Source organism: Anopheles merus, chromosome 3R, assembly GCF_017562075.2.
Source record: "Anopheles merus strain MAF chromosome 3R, AmerM5.1, whole genome shotgun sequence".
Taxonomy (NCBI): Eukaryota; Metazoa; Arthropoda; class Insecta; order Diptera; family Culicidae; genus Anopheles; species Anopheles merus.
Window position 1 is genome coordinate 14,333,751 of NC_054084.1, and position 22,764 is coordinate 14,356,514.

The window sequence follows — 22,764 nt, forward strand, 5'->3', positions numbered from 1 at the left end:
ACTTTTGAAGCTCATTTTGTTCGAAGTGTCACGTCGGTTTGTCGGAGGTTTTAGGGCGGTCATTTGTGAATAGGTAGGCATATAAAAAATCGGTAGGAATTCAGATAAATCGGTCTGGTCACTCTGCGTTTCTGGTCACTCTGCGTTCAATCTTGTCGACGTTCTGTTGCTCACCTGTTGATTTTGCGCGCATTTTATTCAAAAGACGATTAAAATGCAGAAAACAAGTTTATTTGCTATCTTTTGTGTTTGAAAACCAAACCTTGCTCGTAGAACCATCATTAAACCAAGCGATACAGCTAAAAATATGCACTTTCTTTGCCAAAACTAGCATTCCTTTCAAAGCGTCGAAAAACCCTGCCCTGCAATCTGTCAACACCGATCTGTGCGTGTGTGTGTGTGTGTGTGTGTATGTGTTTGCAATTGAAGTTTTCGCGTATTTCGCGACCCAAGTCCAAAACGATTAGTGTTTAGTGGTGGCGATTACGCAAAGTTGATGGTGAAATATGTATTTATTACCTTGACCGGCTGTGTTTTTAGCTCAATTCGTGCACTCCCCGTTGTGCCGGTGGTTGGATCTGGAAGTGATCGATTTCGCCTCAAAAAGGGAACCCATTTAAACCGGGTGCTGGTGCAATATAAGGGCAACGTGCTGGTGTGTGTTTGTTTGAATGCAGTTCAAAATGCAACAGACGAAGGTGCTACGGCGAACGTTCTATGCAGGTAAGCACGCGGCGGCTTTCCAGTGTTATCAAGTTTCATCGATTAAAAGTGCTTCCCCATCGTGTGGCGGCTGTAAGCAATGACTTGCAGCAACGCGACGCGATATCGATTCATGCTTGCTATATCTCGTTTTCTTCCCGATAAGCATCTACCCCGTAGACGAAAAATAGCGACAATTTCTTATCAACAGGTTGCGCAAGTGAATTCAAATCTAGTTGCCACGTGTTCTAAGCGCAATGTACAGCAACAGGTCAACGATTGGATTATTTGCTTCAATTAAAACCGATCTATGCCGCCTCTATTGTACTATTCTTGATTCTTCTTGGTGTGTGTGAGAGAGTGGGATTTTTGGGGATTTTTTTTTTGCGGTTCGATTGACCGGTTTTCTAACAAATCTTTACCCACCCCATTTTGGCGAAAGCATAAACATGATGTTATTAACCTCAATAGCGGTAGGATAGCGGTGTTTCCGATGGCCGATCGACACGATCGCTGAAAGCAAAAGAAGAAAAAGAAGCAACCATTAGAAATCATCAAACCGCAACAAAAAAAAACAATAACCCGTACACAAAATCCGGTGGACAGAATATTGGTTCACCAACATTAACCCCAACAGCGCAGCGCAAGGCGAGAAGAAATCCATTTAGATCGTTTCGTGCGGATGCGCCTGTGGTGGTATGCTGGGCAATTGACGGTGGCCGTCTATTTGCGGTGTGCGCAGTACAAATTCTTTTCTTTTTACTATATGCATACTACCCTTGGTCCTATGTGCGCTATGTTGGATTGCATTGAGCTGGAAAACAAATGAACCGCAGCAGAGATGCATGATTTTTTTGTCTTGTTGGTACATTGGCGATCAAACGATCATTCATGGTAAAATCTAATGATCCATGCTCGAAAGGGGTAATTGTCGTTGCATCGCATTGCTTTTCGTCACGTGTAACAGGTGTTTTTGGCGCAAGTCGATAGAGAAGGAATAACGTTAACAAGCAGAATGTGTCCGATTTTCTCTATCGTTTTTGTATTTAGTCACCTAGGTAGTGCAAATCCATTTTATATGTGATTCAATTTAAGTTTGAATTCCTTTGCCATAAAAAGATAAATTATAGTATTTTACAGTTTTCTTGAAAAACAAAATATCAATTAAATTTGAAGCATAATTTGCATATTTATATGCTGATGATATTGTAACTACATTGATTCTATATTTGTTGTAGTTTATATTTGGTTTATATTCATTTTATTGTTTATAAATATATCTTGCTATTGTTTATAGTTTTATATTTGGTATTCTTTCATCATGTTTACACCTTTTATATTTTTGCCGCATTTTTAGGATTTTAGCTTCTGCTATATGTGATTTCAGTTTTAGCTTTTTTATATGTTTCGCCTTTTGCTGATTTTGATTTCATTGTACAATTATTTTACTTTGATATTTTTAGTTTTGTAACTACCGACAACATCTGTTAGTTAATATATTTAAATTATCGTTATAACGGTTTTACCTTTTATTTGTCAAAAATACATTCCTTCAATTATAATTAAGTTGATTGTTCTTATCTGTTGGTCCTAGTTTTATCTTTTCCACCAAAAGAAAGCAATGAAAATCGAATAAAAGAAATGCTAAGCAAGTACATTATTCAATACCTTAACTAGCATAACAAGGGTTCATAAATTTGTCGAACTGAGTGTTAAAAAAAAGATAATAATGCGATTACTTTGTGTATTTAACACATTTGAACAAGAAATATGATAAAATACGGAGAAAGTAAAATAGTATTTGTTTTTTTAATTCAATGGTCGAAAAATGTAGATAAATAGTGGGAAAGAGATCTAGATCAGTGGTCAGATAACTTTGTGATTTGGAGTGCAATAATCTGTAAAACAAAACAAAAACCCGAAGAGTATTAGAAGCGACGTAAAGAGCCAAAAACTCAACAGTAAAAAGTATAATGATTCTATAAAATGTATGAAACTACAAGAGCTCGATATTAAATATTGCTGATATTAATAAAGCCCTTTTTATGTTCATGCTTAAGTTAATAAAGTAATTTGCAACGAATAATCATTACCATAAAAGTTCTAGCATCATTTATATCCACATAAATTTCTCAACAACATAATGTGCAATGTTTATTGGTCATTTCGTTAAAATTATTATTTATCGTGTGAGCTCGCCTAATTTATTCAAATTAGCCCTTTAATTTCAACGTTTTACTACACCCGAAACGTGAATCGCTCGCCATTACTTACTATGAGTGTTTGATTTCATATTTCCATTCAATTTCTATGCAAATTCTAACACACCCACGATAAACACCCAAAACTGATCGTACATCACTTGGGAAATGATCGGTACGGAAGGGCGTTTGTAAAAAAAAACTCCCACTCGTAAACCAACACCGCCAGGGTGGGACCGCCCGCAAACGTACGGAATTCAGGTGTCATTCGTAGGATTATAAATTGATGTGTTTTATCGAACGCTGCTGGCGTGCATTTTGAAGTGCTTTTATCTGTGAGGGTGGATGAGGGGGGGTTGTTTGTGTGATTTTACGTTTGTCATCTTCACCTATTAGCATCATAAATGGGTGTGCGAGATGCCTATCGAGTCGAAAGGCTGACCCCAAGCGGGTAGCCCTCAGCAGGAGCCCACTGCAGAAGGAAATATTAAACCCAACTTAGCTTAGCTGCGTGCTCCCCTGCTGCTAAAGCTTCCTCGGTAAAGCTGTGGAACTTGGAAATAGGAAATGGTGTCGCTTTTCTTACAATAAATACAACACTCAACAAAGAAAGAAGTAGCATCCCCTTGGGCGGTTTGGAAAGAGGAAACGTTCGTTCTCGATTTCGATCTGGGTTCGACATCCGATCAATGAACCCACCCACCCTACACACGAGTGCATTAATGCATTCAATCAATGCATCAAGAGCCGGCCGGGATCGTGACTCTTGTCGCGTTTGCCCGTCCCCCATCCACGTTCGATCGGTAATGGGCTTTTGATACAGAGTTGCGATTGGATCGGCCAGCCGACGTTGTCTGGTTTTCTCAAGATGAAGCACCAGCACCAGAAGCGGCAAGCGGCCAGAAGTGTTTGCCAGATAAACTAAATGCCGTCTAACAAGCATTGCCCGGCCACAGTTGTGGCACTTCGGGTTGGTGCCGGAGCAACAATACAATTATCTAATCCATTTCCTGTTCGAGTGCGTTGCTTTTTGGAGTGCGCAACAATTATGCTCTCAAACTCCCCCCCCCCCCACTCATCCGTCCGTTCGGCTTGGAAGCATTAGTCTTAGAATCCGTATCAGAGGACCCCCAGGGAACGCATTAAAGCGCCCCACACTTCACGGCCTGCATCGTTGATTAATTTATTAACTTAGGTGCTGGTGTGGAAGGAGGAGCTGAGGAGCGCTCAGTTTTTGCTCACTCGAGATAAAACACGATGCAATCGATCCACACACTTCAATCATGTGTTCGCTACCGTTTTGGAGCGGTCTGGAGCCGAGGCATAAAGTGCATATGGGTTTAATGTGTGTTGGGGTTAAGGGAGCCGCCCCAACGCCATAAATCCCATGCACTTGGCAACCGTTTATGTAGATGTTTTTGTTCTCGAGTAGCGGGTTTTATCCGGAATAATGGATTGGCTGAGATTTTATGTAAAGACCGACGGCAATATCACTCATGCGTTTCAACATGAAGTGCGAAATAAATATGATGGCATCATAAAAATAAATTAAAATTAACTATTTTTAGCTCTGCTCAGCATTCGTAGGCACAAAGCCAATTTCTTTTGTGCTGGAAATGGTTTTATTCTAATTATTTTAGTAGTAAAAATGAATGGTACTTATCAATTGATAAAAATTGAAATAGAGTAACGCATAAAAAACGTCAATATAGCGCCCTTTTCCTTTTTAAGACCGTAAACTGAAATTTCAGCCTGTCAGCTGTTTGCATTGTGTAGCAGTTTTCGAGCAGCTATCAAAGTGGGTATTATATAGAGGTATGCTTATCCCAAGGTGTATGTATTTAGAAGATTGATTTTTATCGCTTCTATTGGGCGACATTGTGGGAGATATCTGTCAATCCCTACCTACAAATTGCCAAAGTGTATGTAAACCAAGGCCTGTTTATTATAACCAAATTTGAACGTCCTATTTTTTGACAGGACAGGTGAAAACTTTTGCTCAAACGGGCTTTCTGGTAACTTGACGAATACACGAAACACTAATCAAATCTTCATTATATTCACTTTTCACGTGAAATACTATTAACTGTAAGCTAAGTCAAATCTGAACGACCTAACATCCATTTTTGTTTCGATACAACATCTTCGATGAGGAGACCAATGTCTGCTACATCTGTGCTGCTATGACCGTACCGCCAAACAGGGTGAAATATATAGCGAAATGAACTATTCTGATAGGTGAAATATTTGACAGATACAGCTAAAGGTATAGGGGTGATACAACATCCGCTTTCGAAATTCACTTAAAAAGAATATATTTTTAAGCAGAACATTCCCTAATTGGAAAAAATGATGAATTGTTGAATGCAAATTGACAAAATACTTAATATTGAAGTTATTTAATAGATTTAGCTGCGGTTTTGTACACGCCATTTGTTTACATTGCACATCATCTGGTTGCTGTGATGTGTTATCTGACAGATATTTCGCCTGTCAAAAAGTTCATTTCGTTGCATATTTCACCTCATGTGGCCGCGCGGTGAAAAACGAACCGTTTCTATGGAAATTCATTTTATTCAAAAATTAGTTGTCAAACTATATGGGACGAGATCATCTGATCTACATACACTTTGATTCTAGATTCCACCACCTGATCTCTTTAATGCACATTGGGATAAATGAAAACATTACCTTGTTTTGACATTGTTTCGAGCAGGTACTCGAATCTAATTCTAGCTTTGAGGCTGAAAATCGTAGGCTAGTTTTGTGCGTGGTTTTGTATGGAGTGTTGACATGATTTCAGCCGCCAATTGTCAAACTCCATACAACAAACTGACTAGAATCGTGAAGGGCCCCTATGTTAGTTTTGTATTTAGATTCCTTGTTTGTATTGTTAGTATTTTAAAACAATTATTTATACATCCATATTGCTTTAAACTTCATCATTACTTCACCTGATAGAATGCTAGGCGTTTGATAGATTGTAACAATCTAGTCCAGCCTGCGTAACTCTAGCCCCGTAAGCTTTCGTTTTGGTTTTAGTGTCCTTGTAAAGTCGCGGTTGCTGCGGTTGCGAGCTAAATCCGAGCTTCACTAGTTTTCTTGCAACACGGCGAGCGAAGACGCACCACCACCACACAACCCATCGACTCGTGCAGCAGCATAACCCTCCCCACACGTATTGATTGACAATATGAGGTTCCGTTCTTGTGCGCCACTGTTTTTGCTGCCTGCCCTGCCTGGCGCGTAATCAATAACCTCGTCTGCCTCGTGCGTTACGCAACGAACTACTTACGCAGTAAAAGCAGAACAACTGGTGGCCAAATGAAATTGAACCCGCACACGGTTTGCTTTTTTGCTAGCAAGAGCCAACACGACGGTTAACAAATCGCTTCCGAGTGTGGGGTGGGGAGCATGATTCATTATGGGCGGGGGCACTTAACCGCGCGCGGAGGTTCCATTGTGGTTGCCTTGTTTGTTTTTCAAACGCAAATTAAACAAATTTCAATTCACTTCCATGGGTTCTGCTTCTGATCGATGAGGGACGTTATTGAGTCGATCTGGAAGGGCCCTTGTCGCAATTTTAATTGTCGCTTCAATGTGTTATCCTTTATTCATAATTATTTTCTTTTATGCGTTCCTATTGATGTTAATTTGTTGACCTTTCTTTAATATTTTTGCAGAGTAATTTGATACTTATTCATTGATTTGTTTCATACAATTTAGTTCTTTATTAAATGCCTGGCTCTTTACTTTCTTCTTTTTCTTCGTTTTTATTAGAATTTAGTTATTTTATTTGTTTAGCTAGTTTGTTGTTATTTCTTTTATATTTAATTTATTTTTTTGTTTGATATTTGTTAACTTATTCTTACATACTTAGTTATTCTTATACATTTCTATTCGATTGTCTTAATTAGCCTTCTTTAAGATGGAAAAGTGTTACTGATTTTCTATTTTGTTGAACTAATGCTGAGGATATTTGTCGATTCAATAAATGTACAATTATAAATCAATAGTTATACTTCTACGGCTTAGCTTGAAAGGACACGTGCTATATTGGGCATTTAAACTTCCATGTGGAATTTATTAATAGCTCTCGAGCTTTCATGCTCCCCTTCTTCTCAGGTTGCCGGCTTGTTAAGGAGTTATCTTGATGCTAACACTTCTGTACATGCCCATGTACAAATAGTGATCGACATGATCGTCGACGCCACTCGTGCCTCATAACATGTACCGTGTTTTCATCCACACACACTCCAGCTGTCAGCAGCAAGTCATTGTCTATTTATTTTCTTCCCTTTTCTTAATTTCCTTACCACCGAGGGGTACGTCCGTCTCCCCGCGCAGAAAAGGGAAGGTCATGCTAGGGATGAGTTTATTTTAATCACATGAAAAATGACATGGTCACGATCCGCTTACCAAGCTTACGCATTTCCTACTTCTCCTCCATCTCCTGCCCCATCTTGAGACTCGTTGCAAGGCAGGCAGGACATTGGCTGTGGCTGGCATGGAATGGAAGTCCGAGGTTAGAAGTCAAGCCACTCGACTGGCTAGACCCTTATTATTCCATTATGGCGTGGGGTTTTAATTGGCCCGTTGGCAGCCACAAACACCATCCGACCTCGGGGGTCATGCTTTCCGCTCGCTCGATCCCCAAAGAACTCAACCCCAGACGATCTCGAGATCGTAACCGAGATCTTCCGACACCGAGAGAAAGAGAGCGCGCCCGGTACGGTGGATCTACGCCAGTGGACATCGAGCGTTGGGCCAAAGTGGGGCGGTAGCCAATTTGTTTGGCGTACTGTTGTCGACAGGCGACAAAAAAGAAGCTTGTCAACCTCCCCAGTAAAAAAACGAGTGAACCATTTCTTCCATGCAATGCGATAAGCATCAACCAAACCCTGTGGACACAGTGTGGCGCGCGGTGTTGGCCTCAAGAAGACGACGTCACTTTTAGTTGTTCTTTCCACTTTTCCTTGTGTTTGTGTGTAACCATCTGAAGGGTCATTAGTTTTTAGGCTTTTCGGGTTCGGGGTCTAACCGTGTCCGCCCCGAATAGCGTTCTTCGATGGGCACGATGGGGTCAGTCGAGATGATGGTTTTGATTATTTCATTTCGCCTTCAATTTATTGCTCCCGTTGATGAGTTACAAGACAAATTCGCTGAACATGGAGGGAGTTTTATGATGCCTGTCGGTAGGTTTTGTTTGTACCTTTTTTTGTTGAGGAATAAAACAAGGAAGAGGAAGAAATAGAAAATAAAACAAAAAAAACATGACCGAAAACAACTGTCTGTTAATGTGCAACACAAACACAGCATGGTTTGCTGTTACAAGGGAAATGTTGCTTGTTTTCCATTACTTGTTTTGCTCGGCGAGTTCTGTTGTATTTCATTTCCATTTTTTAAACTTAATTTCAAAAGGAGAGGTCTTTCTACGGTTGTAGTATTAATAAAGTACATAACCAACGTGAAAATTAACTCACTAAAAGTACCTTCTAATGAAGCTATTAATTGAATAATGAATTATTAAATTAGACCGTCTTGGTGATCGTTTCTGAGTTTTTCGGGAATGCTTGGCTAGGAGGAACGGTGGATCAAACACACAATGTAAAAACATTCAACTGTTCTTAAAAGTTATGTTTTTTTATCATCTTAACTCTCTTAGGGATGGATTTTGTATTGTGTTTTTTTTTTTTTGCTTTTAACTGAAATCAATTTATTCTCACTAGTTAATTTGACCCGGTTACAGGGTAATGCAATATAATTTCTGAAGTATTTAATAAACTTAGGATGCATGCGATTTTTAAAGAGAACGAATTTTTAAATTCCATGCGATTTTTAACTCCATGGGACACATTAGGGGAAACTGAATCAGAACAGATAGCGATCCTGGGACAGATTCCAAACCTATGTCGATTCTAAAACCTACTCTGGCCCTTGAATTGATCCTGACACCATACCGGTCATGGATTTGCTCCCGATCTCATATACCGCGCCTGAAATTGATCTTCACCCTATACCGGTCCTGGCACTGAACCCAAAGCTGCACCGGCCTTGGAATTGATTCTGAACCCATACCAGAACACTCAACGCATATAACCTACCTAAAGCCTACTAGTACCTAAAAGTAAATGAGCCTAAGCTTGTAGTAACTGTTCTTATCAAGCGTTTAACTAAAAAGTATGCCAACTAAATAGCGTTCAACTATTGAATTCTGACAGTAACTTGTGTCATTCGTCTCCCGTACCTTTCAAAACACTCCACACTAAGCGCCGTTGCATTTTCCATAACCGATGTAGTTGCCATTCTATGGATAGTAACGCTGATCAGCCTTTACTAGAATTTTATTATAGAGATGATGAAGTCCACAGTTATGAACTTATTTATTTATCTACTTATTTCCTATATTGTAATAACTATTCTAAGGTTAATTAGAATGAATTGATATTCTCCATTTTTTGTATTTAACGATCTTGTTGGGTTTACATTCATTTAATGTGTTTCTTGTGGCATCTTTAGTAAGTAATTTATCTGATCTATTATTCATAATTTATGATTGTTTTGTTTGCTTTATGGCAAATATTAAATCATTCCATTATATTGGCCTATTACAGCTTGATTTAATTAAATTTTAATGTGTGGAATAATAGAATACTGGTACGAACCTATTACACTCTTCGAGTTGCATTTTTTACTACCGTTCCTCCCGCATTTGCCGCTCCATCCCGTGTGCGTATCACATTACGGCACCACCTTCACCCGGGACTGTCCTTACGCTTACAAGACTAATTGCGACACCGTTTTACGACGCCAGCCGCGTGCTGCATCCTTTCGGTCGATATGATTTTCCCTTCGCTTGGCCAGGGAGTGCCACGAGTTTACGAGTTTGAATTCACGATCATCAACCAGCCAGCCGGGGTCCGGTTTAATCGAAGGTGTTGAGGACGCAGTAATAGATGGCCTGGTCGGTTTTGTCAGTTTCTATTAAACCGGTAGCGAACGTACACTTTTCCACCCGTGTCCGAAAAGGGTGTTATGGGCGTATCGTCAACTTATGGCAAGTACGGTGTACGTTTGCAGTTGCATTCAAGTGTCAACGGGTTGTGCTGCGATCGGTCCGGAAATGGTCAGTCGTAACAGTTAATGGGCTACTAGAGGGCTCGTGTGTGAATCGGGAGGACATTTTCCGCCCATCACGCGATTATTCACACAGCTGGAAGCGATTGGAAAATTGGCACATATGGTGAGGGCGATATAGGCGCTGGAAATGTGCAAAATGAGTCGATTGTAGATCATGTCTACAATGATGATCGTTCGTGCTGCTACATAGCTACAGCTCAGCATGGGCCAATCTTATTTTATTTTCATTACGATATCCACCTGCCTCCTCTCCCTGTTGGTGTAAGTGCATCTGCAATGCATGCATCTGTGAAAATGTGGCGCTGTGTTGTTCTTGCATCAGATGGTGATTGTAATACGAATGGATCTTATTATTCAAAAACATTCGAGCGTACAGCCGTACCAAACCCCGCGTAAATGTCTACCGGGGGGAGAGGAATTTTGTATTCTTTCTTGTTTTTATAGCGTGTATTAAACTGTCCATTTCAATTCACCCGATACCAAATCCATTCGTTCGATCCATCGCGTCCGATCCATAGGTCGGCTTGCCCGATTCGGTTCAAAGTTGTTATTATCCCGGTCCGGGTTGTTGAGGTCCGTAAATCAACCTTCAACGAGACGAGATGGTGGTGTGTTGTTCGACCTTTTCTGTTCCTTTTCTACCGGTTCCCGAAGGTTTTGATGATTTTTGGCCGTTCTTAAGGCGTTCCACGCCTTCCTAAGGGTGATTGTGGAAGCCGGTGGGGAAAGATGATGAGTCTCAAGACCTCCTCCTTTCATCCTCCAGAATGTAATGACATTCTTTGTGATTTAATCATTTTCTTTTCATATTTGAAAAAGAACGATGTGTGCGTACATCATCCACCAAAGTAAAGTCTCGTCGATATGACGACCTCCTCATGGGAAAGTCAGTGAAACGTTACGCGCAATAGTAGGGCGAGTATAAATGGTTCCGATTTGTGAAGATCTTTTTTTTTCATTTTACTTTTGTGTATGTGTATCTATTCCCAGCAGCTTTACGCCTTGCAATAATCGTGGGTCAAAGGTGAGATGCGTTCAGGTAGTTAAACCCCATGCGAAAGGAAGCTCGCACACCTTGCGAGCCCTAACCCTCAACGGTAGGCAATGCGCCAACATCAAACGGTTTGTTTTGGCAAGAAGAAGCGGAATAGGACGTTGGTGAGACGGTCGAGCCACACAAGAGAGTGTCTCCCTTCGTACCTGAGATGTCAGTGATACGGAAGGGCATATTTTTTTTATCTGCCATATGACACCGGAATCCGGACGATCACGCTGCAGACAAGGGACAATATTTGTCCAAGGTAAACATTTCAACCGTTACACCTAGATTAGACGAACTAATTTATATGATGGTACAAGTGACTTGACACATTCAGTGTAGGAGGATCATAGTTTCTATCATGTGCACGCAGTGCGGAGGTTCGGAGTAGAATATAAATTTGAACGATGTCTTGTTTGGCACAGATGACACAACAAAATAAATAAACAACTAAGTGGGATTATTATAGGCTGGAAAATACCCACAGATAAAGATATTAAATATTAAACTGTGAATACATAGCTTTATCGTTCAAAAACAATTCCTCAAGCATTAAAAGCAGAAGTTTATTAGGTTCTAAAAAAATAATAGTGCATTCAATCCTATGGATCTTGTGCATTGTACTTATTTGTGTGCTTATTTTATGAATGGTACTCACAAGGCGCAGGAACTCAGCGATAAATAAAAAACAACTGATTACAAACAGAAAATGCAGGCATGTCAAACCACATGCCGCTCGATTCTTTTTAGATATTTTTGTAATTATTATTATCAGTGTTTGAAATAAAAAAATAATATGACCATAGCTAAGACAGATAAATATTTTCATAAACTTCTCTTGAAAAGTGATTATTCAAGCTTACCTACCAAAAATGAATCTACGACCTTTTGCCACGTTGAATGAAGACATGAGTGTATAAATGTGTTTTTATGTTCTACCTTCGATGTTTATCACTTCCCCCTCAGTTTTCACGACAAAATTGTTTGAGTAGATCTTTTACATCATGGTTGGTGCAGAAATTCTCGATGGAATGCAGCTGGGGAATGTTGAACCGGTTCGCTAACGTCACATCGAGATTCAATCGCTTCATCTCTTAAAATAATCGCTTTGAGTTGTGGCGTAATTGCATGCAGCTCCAAAACCAGTGGATGCAATTTATTTATTATCCCATTTATTTTTTCACTGTTTGGCTTTTTGATTGCACTGATGTAGCCACTTTTCCCTCGGTCTTCAGCTTCCTTTGGAGTTTCAAGTCGCTCAGGGTCGTCGGCCATTTGAATACGGGATTTCTATTGATGCACTGATTGTTGTTTAATAGTGTCGAGATGTTGTAGATGCAGGAGCTCCACAAACTGCCACACCATGTCCGTTTTCGTCGTGGAAGTTGCGTCACTGTTTTGGCCCTCACGGTTAAAGTTCGACAAATAGAGTCAGTTTGAAAATAAAAACAATCAATCTTTACCAAAAATTTAAATCGATACATATTTTTAAAAGTATTTTATGGTACATTGCAAGAAATATGTGCAATATAATGAATATTTACTCTCAGCAATACGGCTGAGGCCGTTCTCTCTAAATTCCCTCTAAAAATACTGTCAACAAGAGTTAAAAATAATTGCTTCTCATTTTCAATAACTCTATTTTCTTACGCATATCAATTATTGAAGGCTTTTAAACGAATTTGTAATTTATATACAAAACATGCGCTTTAAGCTTGAAAACATGTATCTTTACGCCTAGTAAATGTAGGTTATATTTGTGTTTGCAAGCTTAATACAATTCTCTTTTTATTGAACGCAATTTATTTAATTTATTGTAAAAACTCGATTATTTGTTATTCGATCCAAACCATAGCTACGAACCGTTTCGAACGTTTGACAGCCCTGGCATTTGCCACCCATCAGCGCAGGCTAGAAAATGCAACGCAAGCTGCCGCCGATTCATTCGCTCGTTCATTCTCGTGCGTGAAGTCTAGCGGTGAACACGCGTGTGCATGCGCTCGTACATCGTTTACAAAAACAGCCGGGCCAGAGAACAACCGCGATCCTTCTGGGGGCCGCCGCGTGAGGACCTGCGGTGTATTTTGTTGTGTATTTGTTTCGATCGATTCGCTCTAGCACCATCCGGACTATGGCACTAATGCCTACCAGTTAGTGGAGTGATTGGAAAGATAGATCGATCCGCGACCCATCGCCGGTTTAGGCGTTCGTTGCGGTAATCGGGATCGGTGAGCAACGGTGTGTTTTTATTTTGATTGCGTTCACAATCTATCAACGAGCGAGAGAGCCCGAGCCGAAGCGCGCGCGCGTGTGTGTTTGTGTGATTTTAGTTCAAATTTCGAAGCTGCCAGGAGCGGCGCGCAATCGTGAGGCCTACACCGTTCGGGGAGCAGCGGAAGGGCCGCGAGTAGAGCAGCGCTAGATTACGGAGCAGTGATTAACTTAATTTCAACTCATTTTATGGTCATCATACACGTATGTCCTAGGAGTGTGTAGAAACTGCGCAATCTCGAACCGAAACCGGAAAGGAATTAACCGGGGGGGAAAAAGAACCAAAACCAACCCCCGTACCCCGAATGTTGTGCCGATAGTTTCCAGCTGTCTGTGTGGTGGATGGCAGCAAGAAGTGAAGCGACTAAGTGAAGCCACGAACTAATCGGTGGAGTGTACGGATCGTGTGGTGTACGATCGCGTAAAAACAAACCAGATCACCAGCCAGAGTCAAGGCAACGGTTTGCCGATGCCCGAGCGCACTGCCGCGGTCGAGATAAGTTATTTCGGCGCCTTAAATTGGACCCCGGGAAACATTTTGTTAATTAATTAATACCATTCGCTCCGTCGCAGTGGTCGCCGCTGTGTCCTAATCGGCAATTGGAGTGGTTTGCGCCGAGTGTTCAGAGTTCCGAGCGAAGGAGGAGTAAAATTGCTCCCCGAAAGCCGCCAACAGCCCTGTCCAGCGCTGCACAATTACAGCACGCAGTGAGAAACAAACGAAATCTTGCTGTAACGATTTAAATTGATTTGAATGCTGCCAGTGTTCCCTCGCACGGTCGCGAAAGTAGCGCTGGGGATTGTATTTAATACCTAATTTCCGTTAATCTTGCAATTGCTGCTGCTGCTGCTGCTGCAGCTAATATACTTACCCGGGCCCGGACCGCGCGGACCAATTGCTTGTTCCGGTTGGTGTGGAATTGTAGAATCACTTTTGACAATTGTGACAGCAGACGAGTGGCCTTAGCAGTGGTTGCGAGTTGCGATTCCAGTCTGTGTGCCAGTGGAGCCGCGAGTGAGTGTGATTATTGTCTGCTCCGTTCGCTAGCCAAGTATCATCCCCCTTCAGTGATGTCCCGGAGAGCAATCAAAACATAGCAACCCCCAACACCCATCCAACCCCCTTGTGGTATGATCAGTTTATTGGCACAATCACAACAGTTGCCCCTGCGGTGCAACGTTTTACAGCCGCCGCCGCGGCCTGCTCGTCCAAACGCGTTGGAAAGTTGTCAACTGTCAATTTGAGTCCAACACAGTAGTGTGGGGATCTAGAGAGGGAAAGAGATCGCCCGCATTAAAGTGTGCTGTGCGTGGTGTTTTTGTTGGTTTGCAATTTAGAAAAAAAAGTGTCTCCAGCCGCTGCCAAAAGGGAAGTGTGTTTGATTGTGCAGATTGTTGCCACCGAGCGGTGCACTGATGTCCCACATTTAGGTGAGGTGTTTGTGGCTTAGTGCGTCGTACCCTTTTCGTGTTCCCGCTGTGGTCCCGTGATAAGGAAGATTTGTGTGCAGTGTGTCCTACGGAGTTTGAAAGTGCGATCTGCGTAGTAGACTACAGCGTGAGCAAATTGGAAAAGAGCGCACAGATGCTGAAGTCACATCTCCGTCGAAACTGCCCAACTTCCGTGACGTCATCCACCTCTATTCGGAAGCAATGGTCTGTTAAACGGATCGTCAGCAAAACAGTGATCAGTTCTTGAATTAAAGCAAGTAGTACAAGCGCGCTTACTTCCAAAAGACACAACACCCCTCAACACAATCGTTTGGATCAAGTGTGCCCCTGGAACGCCGAAAATGGCGGACGTCGAGTCGCAGAAGATATGCGGCAAAGCCAAATCCAGGATCACGGTGCCCGTAGCTGTTGACGGATTGATACTGGTGCTAGGTAAATTGGTTTCATCTCTATTTGGATCACTCTCTGCAATACACCTTTTTTTCATTCCCGAACGGGGTTATCTACATCAGCGGGTCGCTCTGGTTCTGTTTACTCTCCCGATTCCCGGTTCTGCGGGAGTCTATTACGGTGAGGTCTGTCATCGATTACTTGATCTGATAAGGAATCACATACCTTTACCAGACATTGGTCGGAAATGTTGACGGCATTAACTTCCGATTGCTAGCTGTCGAAAAGGTTTCGAGTGGACCTTCCGATCCGATGTTAAGTTCATTGAATGGGGCGTGAAGAAAAAGCGCGTGAAAATTCGTTCGCCTCGGCCAGAGACCGGTCGTGTACATCAAGTCCAGATCTAATCTCATCTGTTCCGGTGGAGTGTTAACCGTGCGTTTTAAATATATTCCGCATGTACCAAGGTTCAGTGCAAGCAGTGGAAAAAAGACGTCCATTAAAATGATAAAGTTGTCATGGTTAGTGACCAAGCAGGAAAGCAATGTTGCTGGTGCGTATAGTGCAGATAGTGGCCAATTTGTGGGATCAAAATTGAATTGAAATTCGTTTTTTAGAACATTCTTGATGGTTTCTGATGGTTTGTAAAAGGAGAGTAAGAATACAAGGACCTTAGTTTTAATATTGAACAGTACTGAAAAGGCATTTTTGTCTCTCAACATTTTTGTCAGTTTTATCAATTACATTTGCATTAGAACCATCTTCTCCAGACATGATTTCTTGTGCTGACAAACCTTCACGCCGTAGTAACTATTCTCTTAAGCTCGGACCGCCTGGATCGCTCCGAACGTTCAAGAGTCTCAGAAAAAGGAACGCATACATGTGTGCGTGTAAATGTATAATCTTATCAATGACACTTTTTTTCTCGGACGTCTTCTGACTCTGGCTTTTCCAAAAATAAAGACCATCATACGTGACAACGTGAATCACATGCTCGGGATCATCGAAGGGGCTGTTTTTGGATCGTCCCTCTGCCTCTGCGTCCCTCATTGATTTCGGTTCCCTAATTCCCGGAGCGATTATTTCCAACAACGTCTTGCGGTGCATGCATCCAAGAGGAGATCAATAAATTGTAACATCCCAAAACAGCGCCGATCGGTGCCAGCTGACAGCTTGCTGTCAGCAGACTCATTTGTAAAGCGATTACATCCATCTCTCGCCCTCCGATCCGATATGATGGAGCCAGTACACTTCCAAAAGTGGCCCGAATGGATGGTATGGACAATTTGTTAGTTACTTCAAATCGCACCGCCTCGAAGCTTTCGATTGATATGTGAAACGTGACGATGGAGACATTGTTTGAAGCAGGGGAAAATAACTTTTTTGGAGACAAAAATCGTCATGCTTTTAGTATCGCATCCAGTCATATCCACCAGGGACACTGGACACCGGTTTCGTAATAGCTGGGCGTTGTACTTTTTTTGCGTTCTTTCAAACAACAAGAACACAACAACCCCCGACCCAAGACAACTACTATCGCACGCACGCGCACACATAATGCTTATTACGTTGACGCACGGTGTTGTTGTTGCCGTTCGTTCGCTTACGCTTACTGCAGGGATCTTCTTTCTACTGGCCGGGAGCCGTGCGTGTGTCTCCTGGTACGCGCACTGCTTATCATCATGGAACGTTTTGTCGTCCGTGGACATTCTCGCGAGGTCTTCTTCTCCACCATTACCATTATCTGATACTGCCCTGCTTTTGACCGTCAGCAGCAGCAGCAGCAGCGGAGTCATTCCTTGTTTTTTGATGGATGATGATACCCGCCGCTCGTTGTGTTTTCGATGTTCCAGTGTTTCCAGGGTGTGCTGTTCGCAAAAACCGCATTGCAAATCTACAGTAACTCTTTATTATTTACCTTAGCAGTGGATCTGATCCGTGTTGTTGTTGTTATTGTAGTTGTCGGAGTCAAGAATTAAGACCATTGGACACAACCACAAAAAATCTGCCACTCTCGCTGTTGCTTTGGCAGTTTGGTCATGTAGTTGCTAATTTTTATGACATTTGAATCGTCGTTAAACGATCTTGCCTGCGCAGTACATTCGTGCTGTGATCGAGTTTTTTCTCTCTCTCTCTCTCGTTCGTATACCCAGTGTGTATCGTGAAACCAATCTGTACAATTTTTACGATACCGATCGAACAAGCGAAGTTTTCTCGTCGCTTTGCTGGTACCATTGTGGTACATCGTAAAATTCCTCCGCAGGAGCGCGCGAGCAGCATCATCGCTCGTTCGAGATCCCTACAAGGTACCGTTTTTTTGGGGGGTAAAATATTTTGCCAAAATTCTGGTTCGGTGTGTGGTGTGCCGGAAGCCAAAAAACGGCCTTTTTTTGGAAAACGCCGAACGTGTCGCTCCGTTTGACGTATTGCGCCGTTTTATTGTATCATTGTGTCCCTCTGTCCTTGCGAATTCTCTCTCTTGCTCTCCCGTTAAAGATGTCGGGCAATCAGTCGCATTTAGGCACATCTTCGCGATCCTCGAAAGCCTCAGGGCCCTCGGGAGGTTGCTATTGTTTGGCTGTTTTTTTTTATGACATTTTATATCCCCAAGGCTTTCGGTGTTAGGCACCGCTTTGTATGGACACCGCGTGCATAAAAATCACCTGGAAGAAGGGATACGTGTTTTTTGGCCCGTGTGTGTGCTTCTTTATTTTATTGCTAAATGATTTAGTAGTTGTAGACACCCTTTTTCGGTGGGATAGTCGATCGACGCTGCAACGGGAGGGTGAACAAAAATCGAACCCGATTGGGAAAAAGTCATGTTATGGAGTTTTTTTGTTGTATTTCTATGCTAGCCATTCCTTCCTTCCTTCCTGCACCCAACAGCCGTTTTTGTTTCATTTTTTATTACTGAATCGGCAGTTGTGTTTTGTTTATGACACACACGCACACCCGTTGTTCCATCATGATCCGGAGGGTTTATATTCTTTCCGTTTCATAGAACTGAACTATCGCGGCATCGCCGCGAAAAGAAGATCCGTTTTCCCTTTTCGGAGGATGCGCGGGATTTTGAAGGTATTTGTATGTGTGTGTATGTGTGGCGCGGTAGGGTACATATTTTACTTCACATTTTAACTGCCTCTGGTGTTTTGAGACTGCCTATCCTGCCTGTCCTGTATGTGTTTAGATTTGACTATTTTTATTTTATTTCAAACATCCCGCGGTCAGATTCCGTTTTGCAACTTTTATGACTTTATGAGCTTGAAATATATATGTATACTGTTACATACTACCAGCCCTCACACGTGTATATGATGAGTGTGTGTAAATCAACGGTCGTCTCCCCGTGTCGAGTTTTAGTGTGTTTGGTGTGGTCTCAAACTCACCGATCGACATAGGCGATCATATTTTATTCCGCCTCGGGTGTTGTTTTTCTTTTGTGTAAAATGCTTCTTTTCACACAGAACAGCTACCTTACGGTATGCTGCGTCCGGTGGAAGTTGAAGTTGATGTTTTCTTTTACCCGCTTTTGCCATGGGAAACTGGGGCGATTGCGAACGATCGACTTTGGGCTGTCTCTTCCCGAACGGTTGGTTTTCTCATCTCAAAGCAGATGATTTCATGGGGCTGGTAAATTCAACGGTCTCCTCTTCCGACTTTGTGGCATCTTTTCGGCTAATATCAATCTTACCCACGCTCTTCTCCCCGCGCTTGCACTCGGTGCAGTTACTGGTCAGACCACAGCACGAAAAAACAAGACAAAAATTGGGATGGTCAAGACGTGTTAGCAAATCATCGCTGCTCGCTTCAGAAGTGTTGGAAACATCATGTGCCCTGCATGTTGTCGATCGCTATCTATGCTAATCCTTCCGTGTCGCTCCTTTTCTCGCTGAAGACGTAACAACACTCACAAACGCGTGAGCGATACGCCCACCGACTGTTAATCGGTCATTTATATTTTCTCACTATTTCAAAATAAAACAAAAAACACAACATTTACGCCGCGTACGTGCGTATCTGTATGGCTGCTTCTTCCCCCGTGCTTCGCACAAAAGCGGGAAGTAAAAATATTAAAAAATATCGCGCCATGCAGCAGCTTAGGTTCTCCGCCGCTTGAAGAACATTTTGCAACAACGGTCCCAACAAACCCACACCACGCGGTCGTCCCTAATGCTTATCCATTTATCTTTTGCGCATTTTGCGCGGCGCCCGCGAAGCCGCGTAATAGTAAAACGCGCTACAAAACACAGCGCGCATCCTCGCTCGGGTCGTCGGGTTTACTTCAAAGCCGCGATGCCGATACCATCGAAACACGGGTAGGTTTGGCTTCAACTGCCGCCCACATGTTTGGTGGACCTTCGGTGGATTATTCAAGTTCCTAGGCCACCTGGATGTTTTTTTGTTGCTTTTTATTTTGTTTTCGGAAAGTGCGTGGAAGTAGTAGCGCAATTGGGCTTAGCTAATTGTCCATGGCCCGTGACATCGTGCTACAACACAGTGGAGTGAATTCATTCTCTATGCAAGCTCTCTATGAACAGAGGGCACGCAATTGTAGTACGCTTTTTGTTAGTTTTGTTTTTAGCAAACACATACGCGCACACACGTTGCCGGTGCGCAGCGCTTTGGAAATGAATGGCAAACCTTGGTCTTATCGTAGACGCGTGCGGGGCTTGTGGTTAGGATATGGGATCGTATCGGTGTTTTTTGGCTAACCCTTGAGTGTAAAAAAGAGATATCAGTGCTGTCCTATTTATTTACTTGTTCTTGTTTGTTACTTATTCAATTTAGTTTAAATTTTTTTATGAACATATAAAACATTTCTCTCTCTCTCTCTATAGTTGTCCTACTCACAAAAGAGCGTCACATGATCAGGACATTTAGGTCATATTTGGAATTAATACGACTTCCAGAATTATCTCGCAAAGATATCTGGACAATTATGAAGATCAAAATGAGGACAAGATCATTAATTCAACAGCATCCAATGAATTTCCTTGTATTCTACATGGCTTTAAAATTGATTATCTTTGCCTTTGGGTTGCATGTATCGATACGCATCTTTTAGAACAGAAGACTTTTAGAATGGAATTATTGGAGTGAGTTTCTTCAAAGCAATAGAAGACTTTAAAATGATCGATCAGCACTCAAAGCACACTGGATTGCAGATTAATGTGAATTGATCGATCGTCGACCTATTGCAAAGCCATTCGCCTTATAGTCGGTCTGTTACACAACTTACCCATTTTTTATATTATTATTATTGAAAGAGAGCTGTTAAAACCATCAATTTCAAGATTGATCTTAGAAAAATTCTGATCGAGCAATGGACAATAATGAAGATCGAGCCATGGAGTGACCCCATGTATCAAGCTTCCACTACTCGCATAAGTATTATAAGTAAATCCATTATCTTTCTCCCGATAACTCCGTGTTACGTATTGTCCTTGATTGATTCATGCTTGTAAGTGTGGAATCACAAAGAAGAAACTTCTTGCCTGACGAAGTCAGTATCCATTGTATTAGATTTGTAAGGATCATGGAGCAACAACGGAATTCACAAAGGTTTGAAGTTGAATTGCGTTGAATTTTAACCAGCATTGTAGATCGCTAACTCAACTCAAGACAACGGTACAAAACCGTTGGTGGTTCTAACCTGACAAACAAAACCAATGCCAGTCCATGACAGTCAACTTCACTTACTGTCTTTACGATGACAAAGCGCAATTTGTTTTTAAATTAAAAATCATTTATTGAAGATATGGCTATTTTGATGACTTGCCATCTTTCAATCAAATATCCCAAAGATGGCATAAATTTAGCCAATGATCTGCAACTTTCCGCCGGCTACGGCATATCTTCTACTACTGCTCTTCACATACAAACCATTGAAGGGTTTACAGCTGAATGAAACAAAGCGTGAACACTGTGTGCTGTTTTTTTTTTCTCGCACCCATTTACACCGCTTTTGTTTACACTGCTAGGGGGCCCTCCCTGCGTTCTTACGCAAACGTAGCTTACATTTCTTTAACGTCCCAAACAGAACCGGGCAAGGAACATACGAAATGCAAAAACAACCCTCTCAGAACTCGCCAAACGAATGTTCTTGCCCCGCGGGCAGTAGCTGTGTGTTACTGTATCGCCGTGGGTGACAGTCGGATGCGGCTATATCAACAACACCACAGAGTCTCAAGGTTCGGGGCGGTGGTGCAGTGTGTTTTGATGCAACTGTGTAACCTGAGAGTGGCAGTTTCGCGGATTGGCGATGCGAACTTAAACAACCTCCCTCGGACCGTGTCACCCGATCGCGCTCGGCCAAGGGAAAACTCTCATCCCACATCGAGCCTCTCTTGACCACTCTCTAAAGGGTGCAAAAACCGGCGACAAAAACTGCGAGCAAAACAAACCGCCATTAATCTCGCGCAAAGGGAAAGCTCACCAAGTTTTGCACGGTTGGCAATTCCGTGCCGCTTCCGCTTTCATCTTTTCTAACCGGACCGGAGCTACGACTGTGTGTCACGAGGTGAAGAAACTCAATCTCGGCCCACAGCATCTTGCAGCACGCTGTCTACTCGTCGTCTTTCGGTGTCTTTCCCCTCCATCGCGGTCCACTCAGAACGTTAATGATGCGTCTCAAATGCGTTTGTCATTGGCATTTTGTGTGCAATTGCCTGTCCAGAGTTAGTTAGCCAGCGAGCCAGGCCGGGCTGCGAGAGAGGATACAAATGGGTGTTTTTGCTTATCTGTTCGGTTCACTGAGCCCTGGCAGTCCCCCTACAAAGAGCGGAGTGTATTGCGCTGGTTTTGCACCAATCGGTGGTAATCACGATTTGTGTTGCTGCATGAACCAGCGAAGAGGAATCCTAGATCCGATCCCTACACACAAGCATCTCGGTGCGGTGTGTGTGCACCCTTCGCGACGTTTCGTTTCGGCGGGACTGCAAGAAAATGTAATTTATGCACCCAGCGCAAGTCACGACGGTGCAGAGTTAAGCGCGACGAGGAACGAGGGACCTGTGACTTCTTTTGCAAAACGTCACTATCAGGAGCTGCATGGAGGGAGAATTTTTCATACTTTCCGTTTCTGTTTTCGGAAGAAAAATGGCCTAACGCGGTGCGAGTGCGCGAGACCCTTTTGCCGCCAGATGAGTTATGGTACGGGGTTTTCCCTTTTAGGGACAGAAATGTTACCAAGGAGGAAATCATTCGTTTCACCGATTCGGTATGCATGTAAAACGGAGAGAAGGTATAGCAAAATTGTCTGGTGCCCTTTTATTTGCAGCTCTAGGCGCAAGTCTGGCTGCATTACTGTGCAGTTTTATGCACCATCGTGCGCTATTGGTTAGAAAGCTTGGATGACTGACTGTATTGTGTGTGTGACAGTAAGGGTGATGACTAATTCTTGGTCGCTGGTAGAGAGTTTATTTTAGCTTGCTTTGTTTCTTGCTATTTGAATGAATTTTTTCGTTTTCATTTTTATGATTTTCATGTTTTGTTATATATTTTTTGTTTTTAGTTAGTGATCGAGGGACATATAATGAAGTTGTGTAGATTTTATTGTAGTAATGTTCC

General features: G+C 42.3%; 1 protein-coding gene across 2 annotated transcripts in view; it reads left to right on the forward strand.

Moving 5' to 3' along the window:
* The first annotated feature begins 443 nt into the window (after positions 1-443).
* LOC121597832 (phospholipid phosphatase 2-like) overlaps positions 444-22,764 on the forward strand; it is a 49,627-nt gene continuing 27,306 nt past the window's right edge. The window contains exon 1 of one of the 2 annotated variants that reach the window (XM_041923997.1): positions 444-723. In XM_041923997.1, the coding sequence (XP_041779931.1) occupies positions 672-723 (52 nt within the window). In that variant the 5' untranslated portion in view covers positions 444-671. Of the gene's footprint in view, positions 724-13,026; positions 15,238-22,764 lie in introns of those variants that run through there. The other variant, XM_041923996.1, reaches the window with a different exon arrangement.